Genomic DNA, 26680 nt, shown 5'->3' with positions numbered 1-26680 from the left:
CCACCTCCTCGACTGTATTAGCTATGATGCTACTAGTTAGCCGGTCGAGCTGGTCCACCCCCTCGACTGTATGAGCTATGATGCTACTAGTTAGCCGGTCGAGCTGGTCCACCCCCTCGACTGTATTAGCTATGATGCTACTAGTTAGCCGGTCGAGCTGGTCCACCTCCTCGACTGTATTAGCTATGATGCTACTAGTTAGCCGGTCGAGCTGGTCCACCCCCTCGACTGTATGAGCTATGATGCTACTAGTTAGCCGGTCGAGCTGGTCCACCCCCTCGACTGTGTTAGCTATAGCTGCTGTATCAACACCGGTCGCGAGGCCACTTCACTAACAGTCAGGCCATGGCTGCCCCACCATTTGTTAAAGAACTGCTTGTAGCACCTTCATTTTTCAAGTTGGGTTTGGAAACATGAGGCGTCCTCACATCAGCGTTATCCTGACGAGCAAAAGTTTAGAAGGTCATCTCGTCTCACAGGCCATCAAACCATGCCTCTGAGACTGTGGTGGGGGTGGTGGGGGTTGTCTGTCTGTAGGAAATGCAGCTTACGGCCTTCTGGCTTTGGAATGCGCTTTCTTTCCAAATTCCCACAGCTGCTAATATCAGACTAGCGTATGGATGTGAACGGAATGCGCCTTGTAAGACCTTTTCCTAAGCATTAGTTAAGCTAGAAAGCATGCTTGGCTGTTAAAGTACACCCAGCCACGGCCTCTGCAGGCTTTGGGGGAGTGAGAATGTTGATACGTGAGCGAGTGTGTTTGTGTAAATGTGTGTGCACGCTTGCTGGATGTGGTTAAGTGCTTTGACATCTCAGTAACATCTCTGTGGTGGAGATGTGATCTTAGATAAAAGTGACTGAACGGTCCATGGCAGTTCCTTGTGTGCAACCAGAGCCACCTCAGGCAGACATGTTCTGGCATGTTCCAAAACAGACTGTGTGTGTGTGTGTGTGTGTGTGTGTGTGTGTGTGTGTGTGTGTGTGTGTGTGTGTGTGCTTGCATGAGAAACAATCACCGTGGGCCTGCGAACCATCTGGATTCAGGCTAGTGCTTTGAAACACATCTGCCGGCTTGCCTGCTACAACGGCCTGAAACTGCAAGGCGCAGCATTCTGGCCACTCCACTGCTAATCAGAAGGAGCTGCTCCAGCCGCTGACGCGATAGGCAGCGGGAATCCACCACTCGCCGCCTCGTCCTTCCGCTTCCCATCTCAGAAAAGGGTCGTCTTGTTCCGTTTTTCTGAGTCAAAGGGTGACTCTCCTCCGAAACTGCCAAACCACCAGTGGAGCAGGGCTGCCATATGATACGTAAATTATATGTCCAAATGTTTGTGGACATCCCTTCTAATGAGTGCATTCAGCTACTTTGGGTTGCACCCATTGCTGACACAGATGTGCAAATGCGCGCGCACACACACACACATACACAGCTTGACTAGTCCCTGTAGAGAAGTACTGCCAATAGAATAGGACTCTCTGAAGCAGATAAACATGAACCTATTGACACCATGCCTAATGGTATAAAGCCCCCCCCCCCACCCAGCCCTTGAGCATGTGGGGCAGTGGAGCTGTGTTCTTTGGGATGAGCTGGGGAGTTGTGGATGAGGTGTGGTCGTGATCATTCGACATCTTGACCTCACAAACGCTGCTCTTGTCGCTGAATGCAATCAGATCCTCACAGCAATGCCATTTCAGAACCACATCTGGTAGAAAGACTTCCCTGGAGAGTAGAGACAGTTATTGGGGATGTTTTAAAGAGATATTTTAATAGATCGGGTATCTGCTATTTCAATTCCAATCCAGTTTAGAGTCTTTGTTTCAACCACGGTGTTCAGAGCGCCATCTGTCTGCCTCTAAGCGCCACTAACAGACGTTAACAGGCATTAAGAGAGACTGATCAAATCGGGGCTTCCCTAACAGCTATTCCAACTCCTACTTTTTTATACCCTTTATTTTAGAAGACATAATGAATGATCACGTGTCCCAATACTTTTGTCTATGTAGTTCGTCATGATACAGGGGTTACAATTTAATGTGTTGCGATAAATTGCTTTTTTTAAATTAACTAATTAATGAATGAATTTAGAAATCTAATTTAAGGGAAATATGTCATTATAAAAACACACCATCATATTCAGATAATCTGAGTAAAAGATAACTTTACTTTTAAAGCAATCTGAAAAGTGGGATCTGAAGACAGAGTACAACACTGCCATCTAGTGGCCGGGGTTTAAACACAACACTAAATGAACCCCTGCCTGACACTAATCTTTACATGTAAACTATTTTTAAAAAATCAACACTGTTTGAAAATCGATGCAGTATTGCTAAACATATCTCAATAATTTGATAGATCCGTATTTTCCCACACCCCTGCTACACTAGAGTCGGGGTTGGGTGGAGTGGAGTGGAGTGGGAGGCCGTGCCTCTGTGTTATTTCTGAGGGGGGAGACGTGGCGGCGGGATGGGAAGAAATTGAAAAGATTTCAGTGATAAACTTGTCACAGTAAATTAGCGTGCTGGCGCAAAGGGAGCTTGTTATGTTTGTGGAACAGTAAAGCCGATCCTGTTGACAAGGGAAGGGTTCGGGAAGCGCTGGGGGAAAGATGAGCAAAGCTGATTCATCTCTGGCTTCTCTATAGAGACAGTCTGAGACACGTCAGCTTGCTCGCTCGCTCGATCTCTCTCACTTACTCCCTCTCTCGTCCACACACACACACACACACACACACACACACAGCCGTGCTCGTTCTGCTTTTCTGCACTTTGCTTTGTTCCAGGGACAGGCCAGCGCTGTGTTAATATGCCTTTGAGGAGAACTCACTTTGTCACTGCTCTGTGTGCACGCATGCGCACACACACACACACACACACACACACACCGAGAGTAAGCTAGTGAGCGGAGTCAGTTTTAGTTAGACCCAACACACCGTCAGATTACACGTTCATTAAGTTTGTGAAGTGTATTTATTGCTTGTCCCCCGTTACCTTGCTTGATCTCTGCTCTAACTGTGGACGTGACCTTTCGTTCATATCCAGCAAGCATGATGAAGACCCCCATGGGCCCCTGGGTGTTGATGATGATGATGATGTGCTGTGCTCTGAGGCCCTTCCCCTTAACGGTTTAGTCCCACTGGACTTCCCACTATCAGTCATGGGCATGCACACCATGAATATCCACTGCTAGGGATATATGTCTTACAAGAGCAACGTGCAGTGAAATAATAAGAAAAAAAAGCATCAGAGCAGGTTGGGCCTAGTGTATGGTCCAGTGAGCCCTTTCCATTAGTGTATATCAATGAACAACCAAGCCTATTTGTGCAAAAACCAGGGTAAGTCCATGTATAGAAAGCTAAAGAACAAGATAAAAAGACGCTTGAAAAGTCAAAACTGTAGCAAGGAGGGTTCAGAGTGGCTCATGTAGTGTAATGCGCGATCACTCTGGTTCGGGGGTTGCAAGTCCAAATCCACAGCCAAGCCGCTTTGCCATCAGTGGCCGGAGTCAGAGAGTGCACAATTGGCTGAGCTTTCTCCGGGTGGGTAGATGGCGCTCACTCCGCCCCTCTGGGGACCTGGTGCTTTCCTCAGACGGTGTCTGCTGTTTGAAAAAGAGGCACTGTCTGGCTTTGTATGTATCAGAGGAGACGTGTGTTAAGTTCTTACCTTCCTAGTGTCCGGGAGCATTGCTAGCACTAGGGGGAGCTGCGAATGAGTGGGTCAGTTGGCAGCACCACGTTGGGAGAAAAGGGGGAAAAAAGACTGTGTAGACCAGTGAGAAGGCAGGCTTCATTTAAATGAGCATTATGTAAGAGTTGGTATTTATTGCTCCTGGGCTCCCCCTAGAGTTGAGGAGTGTAATTCACATTTAATGGACAAAAGTATTGGGATACCTGTTCATTCATCTTTGCTGTCGAAATCAAGGGCATTAAACAAAGAGTTCATCCTGCTGTCTCTACAGTCCAGGGAAGACATTCTACTATTTTTTACTAGAGCATTGCTTTGAGGATTTGATTGCATTCAGCAACAATAGCCTTAGTAAGGCTATCTCAACGCCAGTGGAGCTTTATACCCCTCTAGCCCAGGCTTTGCATTAGGCATGGTGCCAATAGGTTGATGTTTATCTGCTACAGACAGATGTCCTATTCTTTTGGCAGTACTTCTCTACATGGATTAGACAAGCTTTGTGTGTGTGTGTGTGTGTGTGTGTGTGTGTGTGTGTGTGTGCTTTTGCTGAATGTATTCATTTAGAAGGGGTGTCCACAAACATTTGGACATAGAGTGTACATCTGGCATCATTTCCAGCATTCATAATAAAGCATTAGAAGCAGTTTACCCCATCCAGCATGCCACTGGCTGTCAGAGATGACCGGTCCTGGTCCGGTTTGATGGCGTAGCTGGAGGAGATCATGGGTACAGTGTTTGTTGAGACAAGCGGGGCCTCAGGGTTATCTCATGCTTTGGATGCTAATTGAAACTAGCATAAGCTGGCTAATGAACTCTGATTGCACTAATGAATTAGCTACAGTGAGAGTGCTGGAGTGTGGAGAGGGGCCAGAGCGGACACTCCACCGAGCCACAGTCACACACTCGCTCTCAAGTCACTCTCAAGCCTCAGGAGAGGGGTGTCACCCTGCTCACTGGTGATTTCTCAACAGCACTTTTTGGTCCTCTTGTGCTAGGTAGCGTGTGGGTGGAGAACCTCTGTATACTTTCCATAGCTTGAGCCTACACCTCCATCTCTGGCCCTGCATTCCCTCGTCATTACTGTGAGCCGTTCATAGGTTCTAGCCTGAAGGAACCAAGTTCCTTCGGGTTCGTTTAGCTTGTGTGTCTCAATGCTGGTGTGTCAGAGGGTGCATTTGGTTGATTCACTGTTGTGGTTTGTACAGTTCTATATGCCATGTTTGCTCCAGATCTTTAGCTATGTCCAAATGTTTGTGGACATCCCTTCTAATGAATGCAATGGATTTTGGGCCCCATTTAAAAATAAATTACACTGGGCCTCACATCTATAACAATTCTGCTAAAATACTCAATCCATACATTTATTATGTCTTGTCGCTCTTATTGAATTCAATCAAATCCTTACAGCAATGCACCAAAATCTAGTAGCCTTTTTCCCTGGACATTAGAGAAAGTTACTCCAACAAAAGCAGGATAACCTTTATTGTTTAATACCTTTGATATTAGAAAGAAAAACGTATATAAGCAGCTGTCCAAAAACTTTTGTCCAAAATCGATACTGGTTTTGACCTAACCTGTATGCTGGATTCCTGCCAGTTTGTTGATGTTGGATGTGCATGTTAGCCTGCGCATCTGTGTGACGCCATGCTAATGTTATATGTGTGTGTGTGTGTGTGTGTGTGTGTGTGTGTGTGTGTGTGTGTATTGTGTTGTGTTTCCACATTGGTTGGGAATGTCTGAGAGCTGTGATTGGGGCGGGGGGGATGCAGGGTTTGCTGTCAGTATGCCTGAGGCTGATCATCCTGGTTTAGAAACTGTGGCCATTTTGGCTTCTCTCCTCAGAAAGATCTCCCCAGGAATTCTGGGAAAGGTAGCGTTGAGCGTGTAGACGGGGAGTGGAGGAGAAAAATGTATCAATTGGGATTTTGAGAAACACAGCCCCCTTTATGTGAACTGCAGTGTGTGTAATTAACCGCTCTGCGAATGGAAGTATTTAGCCGTGGTTGCCATGGAGACTCGGCGAAAAGGTGCTCGGGGGTCAGTTCAGCAGGGTCATGTAATTGTGTGGAAACCAAAATGTATACACCTGAACACAATGACTAGTGCTCGTTGTGGGGGTGGGCGGGGTGGGGGGCTTTAAGCCTAATTTAAACGGTTTCCTTTTTTATTGACTTATTTATTTATTTTTAGGTGTTTTGTTATTCATGCACACGATGTCTGAAATAACCACACACCTGACTCCCTGTTTGTATACAGAGTTTTACAAACACACACACGCACACACACACACACGCACAGGCCTTAGGCTTGCTATGCAGTTTTCCCTTCGTTCTGCTTCTTCAGGTCAGATGAAGCTGGACCTGTTACTGAACCCCAAGAGATCCTAAAGGATCAGGACCACAACAGAGCTTTTGCATACACTCACTCACTCACTCACACACTCTCTCTCTCTCTCTCTCTCTCTCTCTCTCTCTCTCTCTCTCTCTCTCTCTCTCTCTCTCTCTCTCTCTCACTCTGCCTCTCTACCTTGCACGCTCCCCCATTTCTTTCTGCTTTCTTTCCCCCTCCTCTCTTCTTCTTTATATTTCTTGCTCTCATCCCTCACCCTCCTTGTGTGTGTGTGTGTGTGTGTGTATAGTAGGTCTGTGTGTGTGTGTGTGGTGCGCGCACATGCTCTGGCTGTGCAGAATCTGGTTGAATGTAATTTATTAGAAAACACCACTGCTGTTTAATTTCTCTCGCTCACACTCACACACGCGCATTCCTGCCACAGCCTCTTTCAGCCTCGGCGGGCTGCGGGGTGTGTTCTGTTGCCTCAGAAGCGCCCCAGGCAAGTCCTAATTAGGCAGATGTGACATCACTGCATGTAAGAAAGAGCAGGCGTGTGGAAAGGGTCACTCAGGCTTCTTTTAAAGGAAATTAGCCGGACATTCAGAAGACCCGCGTCCCACCAGCAATCACAGGAACAGAGACCGGGGTCCCAGCAGAGAGCAGTGTTCGGCCCCTGTCTTTGAATGTGTGTGTGCGGGGGGTGGAGAGAGGATAATAGAGATGCTCAGTTTGTTGTTTTTTGATATTTAGTGCAGTGCTGGATTTAGCTTTACTGATCGTGAGGAAAGATGCAATATGTAAATGAGACCTTTAACTCACTGGTTCCCAGCTGTGGTCCCGGAGTAACGAGTAACCCCATCCCAATACACCTAATGCATCAGATCAGCTCATTACCGAACCAGGACAGCACTCAAATGTGGAGGACGTGGGTTTATGAGAATGGCGAACCCAGCATAACAAATTACTGTGGTGGAAGTACTGGTCAGTATTTATGTGGCAAACTGGAAACCTCAAATACCGTTATCTGGCATAACCAAAACAGAGCTGGAAAAGGAGCCAATCATCACAGTTCCGACCCCTCAAAATGTACATAAACTCCTCCCACTAGAGACAAAATGCACCACAATTTCAGAAGAATATGGTGGTGATGATACTGGAGGTATTATAGTAGGTGAATGTGCTGTGGTTGGGGTTACTATAGCCTGTGTGTGTGTGTGTGTGTGTGTGTGTGTGTGTGTGTGTGTGTGTGTGTGTGTGTGTGTGTGTGTGTGAGAGAGAGCATTAACGTTAGTGTGCTCTTCAGTGCTGGTTTATAAACAGAGTGTGTGTGTGTGAGAAAGATTATGACCTTTTTTTTATTCTGTGAGGAAAAATGGGCTCTATCCTGTGTATCTAGTGGGGTGGAGGGGTTTGGGGGGGGCAGCTGTTTCAGAATGTAAAGATGGTGTGCAAGAACGAGCTGAGGAGGCAAACTGTGCACCAACACTGGAGTCAGCAACACCACTGCAACCCAGTTAATAATAAATTGTGTATGTGGGTGACATTGAGCGCTGTGTGTGTGTGTGTGTGCGTGCATGCTTGCATGCTTGCATGGTCACATGGCCTTCACCTCCGCATGGGTTCCAGTAATTGATGAATGATTTTCCAGCTGATAAATAACTGTCCAGTCTTTTAACCTCTTGGTCTTTTGGCTGCGTTTTGGACACAGTTAGTGTGTGTGTCTGGTGTGTGTGGGTGTGTGTGAGTGTGTGCGCGCATATGTGCGTGTGTGCGAAGGACCCATCTGTGACACGGCCGCTGCTTTGAGCTGGGAGCACATGTGGCAGAGAAATGACTCTCTGTCTCTTTGATATGGAAAACACCTATATATCTTCTCAAAGGCATCTGTGCTCAGTGTGTGTGTTTGTGTATCTGCCAGCTGTGTGCAATGTGGTAAGGTGTGTAGATTAATGTCTGTGTGTGTATTTGTGTAAGATGGATAAAACCACACACACACACACACACACGCGCTCTCACACACACGCTCTCACACTCCCTGCAAATCTGCTTGGCTTCTCCAAGCAGGTGTCACTCATAGCTCATTACCCCCAAAAGCCTGATCTCTGTGTGTGAGAGAGAGAGAGAGAGAGAGAGAGAGAGAGAGAGAGAGGTTAAAAATAAGTTGGTTTGAAGTTTGATGATGTTCTTCTGTTTTGTGCAGGTATGACTACCGCGAGATGCTCCACAACTCCACCTTCTGTCTGGTGCCCAGAGGACGACGCCTTGGCTCCTTTCGCTTCCTGGAAGCTCTGCAGGTGAAGTCACACACACACACACACACTCGGATGTTTGAGGTTGTGAGTGTTGCTGAGCTGAAGCTCAGTCTGGTCTGGTTTTGGTTCAGGGCTGTTCATCTCCTGTTTCCACCACACAGATGTACCTGAGCCCCAGCCGCTTCTCCTCCATTCTCATCTCCTCTCGCCCCTCTCGCTCCTCTCGCTCACACTCATTAGCACATCACCAGCTAATTTTTTTCTGTGCTCTCCCTGCTTTTTGTTTTCCGTATTCCGTATCAGTCTCTGTCAGTCTAGAAAAAGCAGATACTCTATCTATCTGGACAAAAGTATTGGGACACCTGCTCATGAATTATTTCTTTGGGAATCCAGAGTATTAAAAAGAGTAAGTAACCTACCTTAACTATATCTACTGTCAAAGAAGATTTTTTACTAGATTTTACTGGAGCATTGCTGTGTGGAGTTGATTGCATTTAGCAGCAAGAACATTAGTGAGGTCAGGATATTGGATGATCACCAACCCACCTCATCCCCAACTACTGCTCCATTCAGTACTACCCAAGTACTGAATGGAGCACCAACCATCATTCCAGAGAACACAGCTCCACTGCTCCTCAGCTCAATGCTGGGGGGCTTCATACCCCTCTAGCCCACACCTGGCATTAGACAGCATGGTTCCAATAGGTTCATGTTTATCTGCTGTAGAGAGTCCTATTCTATTGGCAGTGCTTCTCTGCAGGTACTAGACAAGCTGTGTGTGTGCATTTGCACATCTGTGTCAGCAGTGGGTGCAACTTAAAGTAGCTGGATGCATTCATTAGAAGGGGTGTCCACAAACATTTTGACATTCAGGGAATCTCGTCTTATCTTCTCTCCGTTTCTCCGATCCTTCCTCAGTCTCTCCATCCCGTCCTCCTTCTCCAGCTACTCCTTTGTCTGCTTCTTTCTCGCCCTTCATCCCTCCTTACCTCCAACTCTTTCTCTTTCAATAACTTAAATACAAAATAACACCCATTTTGTGTGTGTGTGTGTGTGTGTGTGTGTGTGTGTGTGTGTGTGTGTGTGTGTGTGAGCAGATCTGCTGTAATGTAATTCAGTAACTGGGCTGTGGTTTAATAGGTGCCCTTTATGTTCTGCTTCTTGTAATACATGCAGTCGTGGGCCGATTTGTCTGCCCATCTAATGGAAGCGCGCTATGAGTGACACATGGCCATGACCTTTCTTCTCGTGTGTGTGTGTGTGTGTGTGTGTGTGTGTGTGTGTGATTGCAGGCTGCCTGTGTGCCCGTCATGCTGAGTAACGGTTGGGAGCTTCCCTTCTCTGAGGTCATCGACTGGAACACAGGCGCTGTGATCGGAGACGAGAGGCTCCTGCTGCAGGTCAGAAATCTCTCTCTCTCTCTCTCTTCCTCTCTCTCTTTCTTTCTCTCTATTTCTCGTTCTCTTTCTCTCTCTCTCTCGCTCTCTCTCACTGTCTGTCTCTCTCTCTCTCTCTCTCTCTCTCTCTCTCTCTCTCTCTCTCACTGTCTCTCTCACTGTCTCTTCTTTCTGTGACCACATACCTGATTAGTGGAAATAACGGCCTATGGCTTAAATAACGCTCACGAGACATTGTGGCATAGACTGTGTTGGGTGACGGGAGGTGTTAATTATAGAGGTTAGTGGCGCACCGTGATGCCGTTAGGAGGAGCTCAATGCGAGGGAAGTTCATTCTCTGTACACCTTCACTACGGCGGCTCCAGAACATCCCACAAAATTTAAGGTTTCTGAGATGCCACCACCCTTCACCCCTTGTCACAGTCATATCAGAATATAATGACCACCCCTGGTTTGGAATAAGCTCGGCCCGGGATGTCACAGATGCCTACTCCTAACGGCGTAATATTAGAGCCCCATGGGCCGTTGATGCCAGAGGCTAACTAAGACTCTGACATCTGGTAAAGAGCAATCGATAGACCACTGTGGAGCAGTTAACCTCAGTACACCCAACACCTTCTGTCCCCTTATACAGTCCATGCCACAACGAGGGTGGTAGTTCCCACTATGAGGGAGGTGGTCCTAATGTTGATGTCCTGACTGTGTGGATGTCTTTCTCTCCTCCTCCTCCTCCTCCTCCTCCTCATCGCCATTTTCCTGCTATTTCAGTCCACGGCTCTGGGTAGTGTTACCTGTGACCTGTATGCTTTTCTCCTTTCTAAATTGAATGCTCTCTGATGAAAGCATTGCAGCGGTCAGTCTGTGCCCAGTGTCCACTTCCACTGTTTATATCGTTCTTGAGGATGCTGTAGCTTTCATGATGATGGCAGGGAGTCTCCCAACAGGCCTAATTTACTGATTTGTAGCACAAGTGACCTCAGGATTCAAAACTACATGAGCATCAGCATCGTCTCCTTTCTCCCACAAATCCACACCAGACACCAGTACTGCTCCTCTCCTCTTCTAGTCCTGCCTTTTCTTTATGTATTGTTCTGACAGTATGATGGTGACAGTTCTTCTCTCTTCTCTTCTCTTCATCGTTCTTCTCTTCTAAACTCTTCTCTTTTCTCCTGTAAACCTCTCTTCCCCTCTCATATCCTTTCCTCTCTTCTCCAACCCTCTTCTCCTCCCCACTCTTCTTTTTCCTTCTCTTCACTCTTCTCTTCGTCCTCCAGATCCCCTCCACCGTGCGCTCCATCCATCAGGATAAGATTTTGGCTCTGAGGCAGCAGACCCAGTTCCTGTGGGAGGCCTACTTCTCATCAGTGGAGAAGATTGTACTCACCACTCTGGAAGTGAGTGATGAGCTTTCAGCCTTTCTCTTTCACCATCACGATTGTTTCTGTGCCAATCAACATGCTGCTCAGGAAACTGTACAGTAATTGCAGTCTGATAGGTTTATTGCATGTCACACTGTCAATAAAATCCTGGCCGAATTCTGCTGCAGATATGATGTTCACGTCTGCTGCACGCAGTGTCTGCTGTTCAGCATTTCTGTGCTTAATACACTTGTACAGAGGCAGAAAAGGCCCAAAAACAAAGATTGAAATGTTATTGTGTGTTTTACAGTTCTGGGAATTGCAGAATTTTAAGTCTGTTTCCCCTTCAAAAATAATTCTGACATACGTGTAGGTGGAATTGTGTGGCATTCCATGTTCATCTCCACTGCTTAAAGAGGTGCATCGCATTCACAGATTTTTGGTTTGCTTGCTACAGCCATTATGGCAAAAACTGTAGTAGAGCTGGGGAATATGACAATATTTTATCGTATTTTGATACATTTAGTTATCATGGGACACAGTATGCTTTTATAAGTGTATCGTGGATATCGCCAGAGCACTGATTAACTGCACGTTTCATTACAAAGAGTGTAATCAGTCTTATTTACATTTTTAAAATGTTACGCTGTTGCTGCATTTTGTCTACATGACACAATATTGCGATAAATGAACATTTCTCCATATCACCCAGCTCTAAACTGTGGTGTAAAATATACATTTATATATCGTTCCTGTGACACAAAAACCAGAACATCTCCAAAACAGCAGCTTTACAGGAGGAGGAAAAAACAAATAAAGTCAAATCAAGAGTCCATGGAAGACAAGCATCCAGGCTTTTTTCTGTCCTAGTGGGACGAACTTCCCCTGGGTGTCCGAACAGTCGCTCGCCGTCTTCAAATGTCGGCTGCAGACCCACCTCTTCCCAGAGTACTCGGGCAGAGTGTAGTGCAGAGTATTGTCTCCGTACTGACTTTTGTATTCAGTAGTATCTAAGCTCTGAGGTGTCTTTTGGATCCTAGTCTGTACAAACTAGCTAAGGGTATTTCCAGAGTGAGCAGTGAAGCTCTTCTGTAAGTCGCTCTGGAGAAGAGCATCTGCTTACATTTACATTTATGGCATTTAGCTGACGCTCTTATCCAGAGCAATTTACAAGGTTATTCATATCACAGAGCTGGGCCAATGTAGTGTTGGGAGTCTTGCCCAAGGACTCTTATTAGTGTAGCACAGCATAGCCACCCAGACCGGGAATCGAACCCCAGTCTCCCACATGGTGTGGTAGCTCACTGGCAGGTAGTGGTGTTACCTATTGTGCCTCACCAACCGCAACCGCACCTGCTAAATGTCTTAAATATAAATGTATAATGTATAAATTTCAAGAAGCTTTTATTGTCATTCCACCTGAATACAAGTACGCAGTGGAGCGAAATGGCGTTCCTCCAGGACCATCATTGTGCAACATGAAACAGAAACGATACAGTACAGATACATAAATGCACAAACATGGAATCACATAAACAACACAATAAATATGATGCATATAACAGACATTAGACACAGTAAACAGACGGGACAGTGCAGCGCATACACAGCACTCAGTTCTCAGTATGTGTGTGTTGGGGATGAGGTGCAGAGGTATGCAAGGTGCTATGATTATAGATTATAGCTATATATGCAGTCTGCTTATAACATACGTAAACACGGCAGTTACTAAGGTAGAACAGCTCTTTTGTATACAGTGTTTTGCAGCAAGTAACCTTATAAGACCTTAGCTTTCTATGGTACTTGAGGTAAAAAGAGCAGTTTTGGAGCTTTTCAGTATTTTTCTATTCATCGTTAAATTCTGACACTATGTAAATAACAACTGGCTCATTCTCATTATGTCAAAAAGTTACAATTGCAAAACTGGATAAATGCCGCTAAGCTGCTGCCTCACAGGTCTGATGTTTCAAATTTCCGTGTCTGTTAAAAGCTTCCTTCCAGAAAATAAGAGTAATAAGATCTGAAATCCTGATTTGTCACAGACTTGGTCTGGACTACTACATCCTGCAGCACTTTTGATTGCCAGGCCTTTAAACAGTGCGGAAACAGATATCCTCTCCTGCTTCCAAAAGCACAATGAGATTACAGTATAAAGACTCCACCTGAGAGCGAAAACAGTCCGGCTAATTTCTGTTAAGCTGTTAGAGCACCTAAAGGTAATTGTTCTCCCTTTCTGTCCCCCGCAAATTGTTAGATTCAAGCCCTATTAGTGATGAAAGGGAAATAAATGATGCTGTTAACTGTCATTTTCTCCCTGCGTGCCATCTCATTGCTAAGATCAATGCTCAGGGTGCTTCAGGGTTGACTGGGAATGTAATTGATTCCGCAAGCTGGTGTCTCAAGGCAGCCTGCCTGGCCATCGTGCTCCTCTGTTCTCTGTTTACCATAGTGGAAGCGTTTGATGCGGAAACTTGATATTAACATAAAGAAGAAATGTAGCGTATTAAAGCGGCCAGATCTCGCCGATAGACTCCAGTGGATAACAGACATCATAGACATCGCTAGCAGAGTCTCACAGGACTCCTTACTGCGCCCAGTTTCAGAATGTGCTTTTTTATTGTCTTTTAAATGTAATCTTATAAAACCACTTGCAGGCTCGTGAATTGATTGTAAACGAGGGGAAACGGCCAAATTACTTGCAGATTAGGGTTTGGTGGTATAATGGTAATACGATATACTGCAGGATTGAAAAATGATCTGCAAATTTCAACAGTGTTTACGAAATAAAGGCTTAGATGATGTGTCAGATTTCTGTGTTGTGTCTATCTAGTACACAGCCCAATAAGCTCACCCCCCCCATGTGTGTATAAGAGGGCCACAGGATGGGGCGCTGTGGGAGCTCCCTGATGTGATGCACTGAAAACAGGTGTGAGCAAGCAAACCCGGATTAACCAGTCTGCTAAATGTGTCTTAAAAAAAAAGAAAAAAGTCAGCGTAAGAAATGGAAATGCCCCCGACAAGCACATCTAACTTACCAACAAAATGAATGTTCAGTATCGGCTGTTCTTCCGAAGACCAGTCACTCAGTGCTCACAGACATGAGGCTTCATCCTCTAAATGTGTGATTTAAGCCTCAGTTAGCTGGAACATGGCCTGTGCTCTGGCTTTTGGCGCACTAGCTAACCCTTCTAAGCCTAGTTAGCGGTCTACAGATCCAAACACGACACACAGCTGTTGTATTATGACTTGTATTATGTTTATCCGACACCAGTCACTCAATTTCGCAATGAAGTACCTAGCATCGAATATATCGCTTCAGCATCATCATCGCAATCTGCGCATGCACAGTAGTCACATTGCAGGACATGCAATGCACAGCCCTCTTAGCAAGAGAATAGCGGCCCACTGTTGACCCACTAACGACAAAGCTAGATGTCTACTGGCATTTTGCTCAGCGATTTCTGGTAAAGGTAAAGGTGCACGTATTTGTCACTGTACAGTGTACACTGTACAGCAAAATGTGTCCTCCGCATTTAATCCATCTGGTAGTGAACACACACACACACACACACACGTGTTAGGGGCAGTGAGTACACACACACACCCAGAGCGGTGGGCAGCCAACCCCAGCGCCCAGGGAGCAGAGAGGGTAAAGGGCCTTGCTCAAGGGCCCAACAGTGGCAGCTTGCCGAGCCTGGGAATCGAACCCGGTGGTAATCAGAATATTACAAAAAATGCCACTGTTTTATCACTTGTTTTCCAAAGATATTGGAATTATTTTTTATATTTTTATGTTTATAAATTAGTTAGTAAAAAAATAGACCCATCAGATCAGTCTATTTCTCTGTTTACTGTTTGGAATATGTATCTTAGTTTCTAAGAGAATGAAATTTCATGTGCATTTAAAGAAGATTTAAAACTAGTTAGATCTTGTACACATGACAGTTATATGGGTGGTCCGAGGGTGGACCAGCACGGGCAACTAGTTAGTAGGGTGCCAAGCTTAGCAAGCCAGTGGACCAATGTGTGCGTGCTGTTTAGGGGAGTGCATTGTTAATATAGTGACATATTGGAATATTGCAGTCTGGTGAAAATTCGTACATATATATCTCGCAGTGTTTCATTTTTTTCCCAATATCATGCAGCCCTAATCTGTGCGACTTACACTGCTTCTGCTACTCCCCACCCCCAGTAGTATACCGTGGTAATATTTAGGGACTGTATGGAGGTATGAAAAAAGTGGATACCGCCCAGCCCTAATGCAGATCTCCAGCCCTCACAATGAAGATTTAGCACCTTCCTGTTTTCATCTTCTGCTTCTGGTAATGAAATCCAGTACACAGCATAATAGTTGGTTTCAAAGTTTCCCATCAGTCTGATGGTTCCCGTCCATCCAATTTAGCATTTGCCTTTATCAAGTCATTAGTGAGATAATCACTCAGCAGAAAGCAAGAGCAGGTCGCGCTAGACATGTCGGCGCTCTGATATGTTTATGGGATTGAAAAATGGAGACGGAGGAAGCGATCAGTAAATGATTTTAATTCAGTCGGAGATAAGGACGCTTTGGTTAGCTCTGCTTTCATACAGAATTAAAGGCCTTTCTTTTTCCAGACTGAATCAGATCTGTGTACTCAGATAGCGATGAAAACTCCCTCTCATATCCCTTGCATAATTGCCTTTCCATATGCGCTCGCTCAGTTACAGTCAGCGTTCAGCCATCCACTGCGTTTAAGCCCCCCATACACAGCTAACTGCGGCAATCAACCATTCACAGCAATCGGGCTGTTCACCAAGGACAGGGTTGTTGTCGGCTGTCCCGAGCCGCGGGGTCGCAGCCATAACCGTGGCTGTCCAAACTGTTGTTTTTATTTATCGTGCGCCGTTCGGTAGATTGCTACTGTTCCGCCTGGAAATTGAATCGTCAATCACGTGCCTTCAGGTCTGGTCAGGACTTGTAGGCATGCAGGTTTCCAGCCAGGCAAGAGAAACGGCCTTTCAGCCCCTTCTTCAGATTGCATTTTTAAGATGACAAGTGCTTTTATTGTGAGGGCAAAAGGAGTACGAGTTAATCTTTTCAGCTGAGTCAAATGGTTATTGACTGGCCTCAGGGGGGGCACGAGAAAATAGGGGGCGGCGGGTGGGGGGAGAAACACCGAAATGAGCTTTTTCCACCCTTTTCGCCACCTCAGATGAAATTTTATGCCCCCTTTTTGTCAGTTGTATTACAAAGCACCTCAGGGCCAGCATTAAGAATCCACAACAAACACACAATTGCTGAATTGCTGAGCCATCCAGCTCCCCATCAGAAGCGATTCCACAGTTGCCAGCGATTACACTGTCACCGAGCCAGCATGCCGTCTCACCCAAGGGCGCGATATAAGCCCCGAAAACTATCGCTTCAATCTATGTCTCTTTTTACCGCGGCCGCTCGCCGTTAAGGGCCCCACTCAAGGCCACTGAAGCCATAGCTCCTCGGAATGCCGGCAGCAACGGGCTGGCACACAGACAGACCTGGGCGTGCAGCGGCTGGTTGTTTATAGAGCCAGGGCTGCGCCGCGCTTGACATTTCAATTAGACGTGTTTGAGTGAAGCCTCTACATGTTTATTATTGTACGTTACAGCAATTTATTCGGCTGGAGTCAATTCTCTATATCCAGTCTCAGGATGGTGACAGAATAATTAACCAGTTCTCTCCTGGTTGAGTCTTTCACAGCCTCATGGAAAAGCAGCTCCAGACTGAGTTAACACTTTTCTTTTGTTGTCCATGTCTGCAGATCATTCAGGACCGGGTCCTTCAGCACACGGCCCGCAGCAGCCTCATGTGGAACAGCCATCCTGGAGGGCTCTTCACCCTACCCCAGTACTCGTCCTATTTGGGGGACTTCCCCTTCTACTACGCTGGACTTGGTAAGACTCTGAACTCTGATGCAGAGGATGGTGCTTTAGTTGTGGTAGCGTTGGACAGTGTAGCGTTGGACAGTGTTGTGCCCAGTATTGTAGTTGTTATTATGGGATGTTTTGTGTTATTAAGGTCCAGTACTGTATTAGTAGATCAGTGTTTTGTGTTATTATGGGAGTTATGGGAGAATGTGTTGTTATGGTATTGCGAGTATTGCCATTAGGGGCAAGTATTGTTACAGGCATGTTTTGTGTTGGTATTGTGTTGGTTGGTATGTATTATTGGGGTAAGCTAAAATTATTACGTTATTAGGGGCAGCTATTATTACAGGCAAGATTTGTTTTATTAAGGGTAAGAATTGATATGGTTCAGTATTGTGTTACGAGTAAATATTGTCTTGTTACTATTATCCTGATAGCGGCAAGTAGTGCATCGTTACTGGTAGTATCGAGTTACTAAAATCCAGTATTGGACAGTGTTGTCTGGTACTTTTGTTATTAAGTGGCAGTATTGTGTTGTTATGGATGGGTATTGTGTTATAATGAACAAGTAGTGGTGTTGTCAGGGGCAAGTATTGTGTTATTTCGGACACATTTTGCATTATGATGTGCATATTTTGTGTTACTGCAGGCAAGTTTTGCATAATTTGGGCAAGTTTTGTGTTAAGGTCCAGTATTGTGTTATTAGGGGCAAATATTCTTGTTACAGGCAGGTTTTGTCTTGTTACTGCCAAATATTGCATTACTACACGTATGTTTTGCATCATTACAGGCAAATATAGCATTATTAAGTCCAGCTTACAATTTGAGTGTTAATTGAATTATATGTTAGAAGTTTTCATAGCAGAATGATGTTATGGTCTCATTGTAGATGGTAGAGCATGTTACCTCTAACTTCATACCCATATTTTGTTATTTCTGAACTTCCCATCTTGCTGCTTTTTAATTGGTAGAGAAGATGAGGCACTCCGGCACTGTCATTTCTAAATTTAGACACATGGCTAAGCAATGGCCTATTGTGCGATGTGATAGATTATTGAATTGGCCAGAGTAATTGGATGGCAAAATCCATATTTGCAGGCTGGAGTCATACATCGCTGCTGTTGCTAATGCACCCACGCATGCCTCTATCTTAATCTGCAGCACTTGTCAACGCAATCAATAAAAGGCCGTTGATTGAGCACCTCTAGTTAGTGCTAAAATTAAAAAAAGAGAAAAAGTTAACAAACATGAATTATGTCACCCATTTGTCTCCAGAGCGGCAATTAAAGTGGTGCGATGAGGAGGACGGCTCTGTCATTTCAGCTCCATAACACAGACCCACAGACGTATTTACTCCAGTGGTATAGTGCACATTCTTACTAGATGAGAAAGGGCACCGAAGAAAAGCTCCAAACACTGTGTGTCATGACCATGAGCGTGTGTGTGTTATAGCTGACCTTATAATGTCTGGGTCCTGAAATGAGGTTCATTAGTGATGCTTGATTACGTGTTACTGTGCAGTTAAAGCCTCTCTGTCTTCTGCTTTGTTTTAGGGATCAAACCGTACCCCAAGTTCACAGCAGTCATTCACGCCGTCACCCCCCTGGTTTCCCAGTCCCAGCCCATCCTCAAGCTCCTGGTGGCGGTCGCCAAGTCTCAGTACTGTGCTCAGGTACCAACAAACAGCTACGACACCAACTCCTGGCTGCTGTGGAACCAGTGTTTAACACTCTGGGCAGGGCAGGGCAGGGCAGGGCATGCACTGACTTAAGTAACATTTACTGCACTGATGACCTGAAATTAGGGCTTAAGATTGACCCATGCATCCAGACTGAGGGAGGGAGTTGTACAAAGCCTTTTGCATCACCGACATCCATTCTGTCTGTGTGTTATGTGCAAATCTGGAGTACGAGTATAGACATGGCATATCTCATTGCTGTGATGCTAAAACCTTGTATCTCCATTTTTGCCTTTTCACTTTAACACAATGTGAATTTGGCAGTTGATAGATAGGGTAGAGAAGAGAGATGGATACTTTATTGATCCTGAAGGACATTCAGCAGTTGCACGTTAATACAATATAATAATAAGGAATGAAGATAAGTAAAAATAAGTAACAAAAAAATTAATAATGTGCAAGAGGAACTAAATCATACGGAATACAGAGCAGATAAGTGACTGTACTGAATAAACATGTGCATATATTGGTATTTAAGTAAAGTGACAGTGGTGTCCAGGAGTGCAGATGTACAGGTTGTACAGTAAAGTGTTAATAGTGCAGACAAATTCAACTGTAACCTAGGATTGATCTTCAGATTGCATTTGAATTTCATGATGAATTAACTAATAGAAATGCTCCAAAATGACTTCTGAATTAAGTCTTATTCACACTACTCAATAGTAGGCAAATCTGCATTTACATGCACATTACAAGTAATCCGGTCTGAAATGACGAGGATGTCTCTTAGTGTATACGTTACCATGACAATGAGCATCACGTCCACCGTCCAGGCAGAGTGGAGGAGCAGCAGTGTTACCGGAGTGTTCAGTGGGTGTGTTTGGATTTTAATTCAGATTTTATTTTAAATGATGGTACTTAGTAAAGATGGGCAGAGAGGAAGAGGTCATGTCCTGCCTCACTTTGAGGCACATGAGCTGGTTGCCAGTCCCATCGCTAGCAAAACGCAACCCCTGGATGAAAGTGTGCAGGAGAGAGTTGTCCTGAAGGAGTTAGATTTTGATTTGAAGCATATTTATTATATGGCATGAAAGACTATCTTGCCCCTGCAGAACAGCGTAAGACCCCCTTTTTCCAGTAATGAAGTTTTGCTGTTTCCTTGAACCTAGGTTCTCAGGCAGAACATACTTAAACTTTCCGCTTGGGAATTTAATGGGACACAGGTGTTTACATTACATGCTATTATTCTTCTGCTTAACAGATTATTTAAAGGATTACCCACCTCGATCAATCATATTATTAGCAGATTATCAGGCTGTATGATGTCCACTGAAAGTTAGGGAGGTTTTTGCCCTTCTCCTGTAAAGTTAGCTAGTTGTCACCAGGTTTACATTAAATTTTTATTGTCTTAAAAGCATATTATTGGGAGACTTCAGTGGTGGTGGTCTTCATTCAAACTGTAATTAAGGCCAGTTTCCTAAACCCAAATAAAGCTCAAGCTTAGACTACGTAGAATGATTATTGGTGAAACACTAGTGCATCACATTGCAGTGTAGTCCCAGACGAGGTCTGAGCCATATTCATGAAACTGGACCAGAGTTTATACAGTATAGGCAATAACACTTTCTGCCAAGATAAATGGCTTTAAACGATTTACTTGGTGACTTTTGCAAGTTCATTGCAAGTGCAGAATGGATTTATATAGCACTAAAAAGGGTTATTTGACTCAATAGCTTTTAATAATGACCGAGTGCTATATGGTTGATTAAATCATGTCATGGTTCTATATCGAAATATTGCCATTACTAAATAACCCTTGAGGAACCCTTATTAAGGATGCATCAACTACTAATTATTTAGTAACTTCTTGGACACCATTATACCCCATGTTGTGTTTAAAGGCAAGGAACAGTCCTTTAGGGTTTAAAGGCTCAACCAGAGTAGAAACAGGCCCTTCTGGAAGGTTTTGGTGAGAAATATGTTCATATATTGGAGCTCTGAGTGGCTCAGCAGTCTAATGCACTACCACTATGGCCACTATGGTCGCAAGTTCAAATCCCTGGCTATGCCGCTTTGCCATCAGCAGCCGGTGTGGGAGAGTGCCCTCTCCCCTCATCACTCTTAAAGCGATGTTGGTCAGTTGTTAGCAGGAGCGGTGGAGTTGGGGACCCAGTGCTTCCCTTAAAGCATGTCAGCTGCCTGGCAGATCTGCATCAGTGGCTGGTTTCACATGCATCTGAGGAGACATGTCCTTACCATCCTGGTGTTGGGAGCATTGCTAGTGCAAGGAGGGGGTGGGGTTACAAATGGGTTGATTAATTGGCAGCACCAAATTGGAAGTAAAAGGGAAAAATCAATGATAATAAAAAAGGAAAGAAATGGTTTATAGTCAATGGTCAGTGACTGCTGGTCCTATCTGCCCCTTGCTAAGCCTTGGTAAACTGAACATTACTGCCATGGCTGCATTATGGCCCGTTTTGTGCCGTGTCTACTTAGCTATGTCCCTGCAGCTGGCCCTGAGTTTGTGAAACACTGCTTCACAGCTTTGCTGTGTGCTAGAGAATGGCATTTACAAAAGTTGCGAGAGGTCGCAGAGGCTCTTGGGCTGAAGTCATTTGCCCACTCGAGAGCGATTGGATCCTTTCCGCAGCAGAAGTGGTTTGAAGTGGCGTCTTTGTGCGCGCGGATGCCTGGTCTCCGCCACCCCCGCTGCAGAAACCAGTTTTGATCCTCTGAGACTAAATAACAGCTCGGACCTCCCGATCGCCAGTGTGTTTCCATGGTATCCACCACCTTCTGCGAAGTTAGCAGCCCTGGGAACCAGAACGGATCGATTCCTTTCCGCCTCGGAGAGATCGAGAGCGAGAGACGAGCGAGCAAGCAAAAGAGGGAACGAAAGGAGGGATGGGAACAGAGGAGAGCAGGGCCGATGGATTAAACGCAGGGCGTCCCTGCTGACTGCGTGAAGCGAAATGCACCCGTCTCTTCTCTGCCTGGCAGGGGGGCCTGAAACGGCGCGGCCGCAGAAAAAAGCTTGGCTTTTGTTTCTGTGAATCGAGTGCGCTCTTCTTCCAGTGAAGTGAAGGGACGGGAGTAGCAATTATTCCCGTGCTCCTTTACTTGCCATCATCAGGCCGAGCCCCCTGCTCAGAGCGGAACTAGAGGAAAGGGGGGGGTGATATAAATAAATGAGGCTGAGGGAGAAGGCGAGAGACACTTTTGAGCACGTTCTGGCAAGCTTGCTCACTAACAGTGGGGGTCTCCTGCTGTGAGCTACCGTTTCAGTTTCTGTGCGAGGGAGAGAGTGTGTGTGTCTGTGTGTGAGCATGTGTATGAGAAGCGCATTCTCACACACACACACACACACACACACACACACACACACACACACACACACACACACACACACACACATACACACATGTATACCTCCACCCCTAGAACAAGGGGAAGCTGATAGAGATACCATCTGCCTTTCAGCTTCTCCAATTAGCGTCAGAGGAAGCCACAGCTAATCACTGTTAAAAATACACCTCAGTTACTGCCTGCACTGCGCCTCACACCGCTCCCAATCACACAAGCTATGAGTTCCGTTGTTAACAACCGTTTACCGTCAGCATTTAGCCTAAAAATAAGTGTCATTGGTGTGCTTTTTAAACCTCAATCTGCTCTGCTCTGCTCTGACATGTTCCTGAAAGTAACAGTTGTGAAGGACTCAAAGCTGAGATGTTTGGCTGCTGATCAGAGCTTTGGAGAACCTTAGCTGGAGACAGTTAGAGGATTAGGTTATTCAAGTTCAAAAGAGGCTCGGACCCGGATCTCTGTAAAGATGCTTTGTAACATTTGTTGTAAAAACAGCTATATCAACCAAATAGAGTTGAATTGCAGGAACACCAGTTCCTGCATAGTGCTCCTTTAAACTATACATTAAAATATACACTCCTGCCTGTTTTTTGTTTTGTTTTGTTTTTTCTTTATAGTGCCATTTACATAGGATCATTTACCAGATCATGATCTTAGCTGCTGTCCCAACATTCTGTAGTTTTACAAACACCACAATGAATTTGGACGTCCCATGTTTGAGTAAACCTGCTCATCCAGATTTGCAGAGCTGGGTTTTCCCACTTATATAAAAAGCTGCAGGAATCTTGGCGGCAGTGTAACAAGCTGGTATGTTGATATAAGCATGATGTATCCATAAACTTTCCCACACTGAGGATATTATTGTCAGTTCAAGCTAAATCAGCATTAGTGCTTACCAGCCTAGCACTACCCTTTATCTGTCTCAGCATTGCATGATCATTTGATCAGGTGAATCGTCTAGATTTTGAGTGTTAGGTCTGCCTTCATGCACAGTGGAAGGAGTTCTGCCTCAGTCTGTTCACCCAGAGTTGCTGAATGGCTGTCCGGCATTTGCAGTCATTCCTGTTCATGTGTAAGAACTGTAATTACAGTCTGAATATTCTCGTTTAGGTGTAGTCAGTAGTGACGAGCTGCTGAAATGCAGCGATTTTCAGTCTGTTATTCATAGTTGTCTTTTTTCTGCTTATTTATCCTCACACTGATCACTATTGAGGTCTTATGTGGTTGGTGTGGCACAACAGATTACACCACTACCTGCCAGTGAGCTACCACACCATGTGGGGAAAGTGGGGTTCGGTTCCTGGTCTTGGGTCTTTGGGTCCACTTCAGTAATACGAGTAGCTTTGTAAGTTGCTGCTCTGGGATTTCAGTGACAATGGAAAGAGAGAAATTATATTATCAATACAATTAATAAACAATCTCTGTTCTTCTTCTTATTATTGTTATTATTATTATCATTATTATTATTATTATTATATACATGTATACACAGACCGAAATTTGGGCACATCTGATCAATTTGGCTTTTTTGTCAATTATACTTAATTTAGTTTAATTTAACATGTCACACATTGAATAAATTAATATGGCATGATTAAAAGACTGGCCATCATCAAAAACAACACTTTATATTAGGCCATAATGTCTTAGTCAAACGTTGATTTAAAAGACCAATAGAAATGCAACAAAATGAATTGGAATTAAGTCTCTTTTACCTTGACTTTCATTAAAAAGTGAAGACTGCTGTAAAATGTTATGTATGAATTGGATTTTATTCTAATTCATTTTGTAGCATTTCTATTGGTTAAATCAACGCTTGACTGTCAGTCTAAAAGACAAGTCCGTCGTCCTGGTAGAAATATTCGGGCACTTGAGTTGGAAGCTGGGATGCTGTCGTTTGCAGGAGTGTTGCATATTGCAATTTATGGCATTTTACTGCAGCGCACTGAAGAGGAGCTCATATGTGGAAATATCTGTAAAAGTCAGATATAATCACTGAAACACTTGAAGGTGAACGCATAAATTAAGTGAGAATTAGTAACTCTGATAACTCGTCCAGTCACACTCTGGTTATTTTGGGCTTTGCTCTACAGCTCACTCAAATTAGCCCTACGTTTTAAAAGCTCATCTAAATACCCCTGTGAAAGGTTTAAGCTGAAATGTGAAGCAGAGTGAATTACTGTGTTCGTCTGCCCCGAGAGCCCAGAGTAACAGAAGTGAAAACTGGGTAAATTAAAGGCATGAATAGGCATAAATAATCACTCAGTTATTGTCCTGTTAATGACTTCTGACTCACCGTCCTCTTTCTGCTTCTTCTCTCTGCCCTACCCCCCCCATTCTCTCACTCACCCCACCCTCCTCTGCACTTCTTCCACTCTCTCATTCAGATTATTGTATTGTGGAATTGCGACAAGCCTTTACCTGCCAAGCATCGATGGCCTGCCACCACCGTGCCCGTCATAGTAATCGAAGGAGAGAACAAGGTGGGTCTTCCAGAAACAATATTTCACAACACATACACACAAAACACACACACACACCCTCTCACACTCTCCTTCTGCTGCATTCTGAACTCCCTCTGCATGCTGTTCCTTTATGTTTCTGAGATTGGAGCTCAAGGTTTTTGCTCACCCCGCTGTGAGAGATTTATCTGTATCAGACTAAATGTCTGAAGATTTAATGAGTCGCGCTTGTCAGTATGAATGCTGATGCACAGTGTATTGAAGGTTCAGTCATTTTTCAGTCGCACAGCTCAGTAAACTGTTCCAACACTCAAAGGCTTTGATACTTAATTCTGAATTGAAATAGTATTTGGACTCGTTCTGCTTAGACGCTAATCAAAGAGGAATGTTGAAGTGGCATCGCTTCGCACCTTCCATCATATCTATCTAGCCTTGATTCAAAACAGGCCAGGTGTCATTTTATAATAATGACTCTTATTTTATTTTATTTTTTTAAGTATTTTTTGGTTTTGTTTCAGTGTTTCTTGTCGTCTTGTTTTGTTTTGGGGTTTGTGGCACTACCCATGTACTGGCACTGACCCTCTCTCCACGTCAAATTGCTTTACCTTCATCGAATTGAGTTCTTGTTCACAGCAGGCCAGTCATATTTTTATAAGAGGCATACGTAAGAGGCATAATCAGAGAACTTTATCAGTATGAAATCAATTTTATGGAGCTCTACTAAAGAGCAGTAATCCAATTTTAAATAAAAATCAGATTCAGATTCAGCAGGTCAGTAAGTACTCTTCTGATCTGGCACTGGAGCGTTCAGCCAGTTAACAAGCAGGTGAGCGTGAGAGCTCATGCAGACGCCCTCAGCTAAAAGCTGCTAACCTTGACTTTTGGCTGACTGCATTTCAGCCACAGAGTGTGTATGGCTCTTCAAAGGTCTAGAGCTCAGGATTCCAAGCAGCTTCTACAAAACACACACACCACACACACACACACACACAGCATTTAGCCTGCAGTGGAGAGGGATTAGCTTTCTGTTGGCTGCAGGAAGCGGAGAGTGGGGTGCCAGTCCGCTTGTGGTTTGTTGTGCTTGTGGCCGTCTTGTTGACGGAGCGGTGTGTGTCTGTGTGTTCGTTCGCTCGTTCGTTCACATCCAGCCTGGCTGAAGGGAGCAGAGGCAGCTCCTTTGAGCCGTGACTGACAGGGTAACCCCCTGTGTGTGTGTGTGTGTGTGTGTGTGTGTGTGTGTGTGTGTGTGTGTGTGTGTGTGTGTGTGTGTGTGTGTGTGTGTGTGTGTGTGTGTGTGTGTGGGGTTGCTTCAGGCAGAATTCCACTTAAACACAATCCTGCACTTTGCTGAAAGTGTCACAATTTGAGCCTCAGAGCCACCATCTCTGATTACAGGGCGCTCGTTAATATTCACCAGCTCTGGAACTGTCACCGTATTTAGGATGTTTAATGGGTCTAGTGCTCTACAGCGGTATGAACAGTGATGAAGGCAAGTATTCGGATGTTAAAGGCTGGAGAAAGGTGGTGTAACACCACTTCCATATAGACATAGATGTCCTGCCCGTATTAAAGTGCCACAACTTTCTTTGGAAAACATGAGCTGTTCGGGAGCCAGTGTGAATGATTGATGGACCAGTAGAAATGGCCCAAAAGTATGTTGACGGATAGACACACACTTATATTCAATAATAACTGTATATATTAAAGTGTATAATAAACACCAAAAGGACTTTATTGGTGCTCCTAATACAGTTGAATAATAAAGAAAGAAAGAAATAATGTAAATATAAAGATATATAGATATAATTACAGTTTATTATTTATGTCTTTACAGTATCCTTTAAGTTTTCTGCCTTCAGATTTGATCACCACTTTTAAGATGCCAGACAAACCCCTACCCCCACCCAAAAAGTGAAAGACTATGGAGTAGAACCACAACAGCTGAAGAATCCAGCTTTTTTGTGCATCGCTGAGCCAAACTCTACAAACTATATATGAGGCTTTTATCAGATTTTTATCATGGATTTAAAATAAGCTTCTGAAACTGATCTGACCTTTAGTCTAGAGTGGTGGAGCAGTGGTGGCTCCAGTAACAGGGTTGTGGGTTTGATGCCTAGGCTCCGTAAGCTGCCACTGTTGGGCCCCTTGAGCATAGCCCTTAACCCTCGTTGCTCCTCGGGCGCCGCAGCGATGGCAGTCCACCGCTCAAGGCACATGTAAGCAAACACACACTGTGACCACGAGCACTAGTGTCTGTGTGTGTGTGTTAAAGGTG

At 44.7% G+C, this 26680-nt stretch overlaps 1 protein-coding gene across 2 annotated transcripts in view; it reads left to right on the top strand.

Moving 5' to 3' along the window:
• ext1b (exostosin glycosyltransferase 1b) overlaps positions 1-26680 on the top strand; it is a 106384-nt gene that overhangs the window by 73070 nt on the left and 6634 nt on the right. For both annotated transcript variants that reach the window (XM_072676292.1, XM_072676291.1), the window contains 6 exons: positions 8216-8309; positions 9560-9667; positions 10939-11058; positions 16797-16929; positions 18456-18574; positions 24331-24426. In XM_072676292.1, the coding sequence (XP_072532393.1) occupies positions 8216-8309; positions 9560-9667; positions 10939-11058; positions 16797-16929; positions 18456-18574; positions 24331-24426 (670 nt within the window). The remainder of the gene's footprint in view (positions 1-8215; positions 8310-9559; positions 9668-10938; positions 11059-16796; positions 16930-18455; positions 18575-24330; positions 24427-26680) is intronic.

Source organism: Salminus brasiliensis, chromosome 3 (assembly GCF_030463535.1).
Source record: "Salminus brasiliensis chromosome 3, fSalBra1.hap2, whole genome shotgun sequence".
NCBI classification, from domain to species: Eukaryota; Metazoa; Chordata; class Actinopteri; order Characiformes; family Bryconidae; genus Salminus; species Salminus brasiliensis.
Note: the sequence above shows the minus strand (reverse complement) of the source record. Positions and strands in the feature narration are given on the sequence as shown.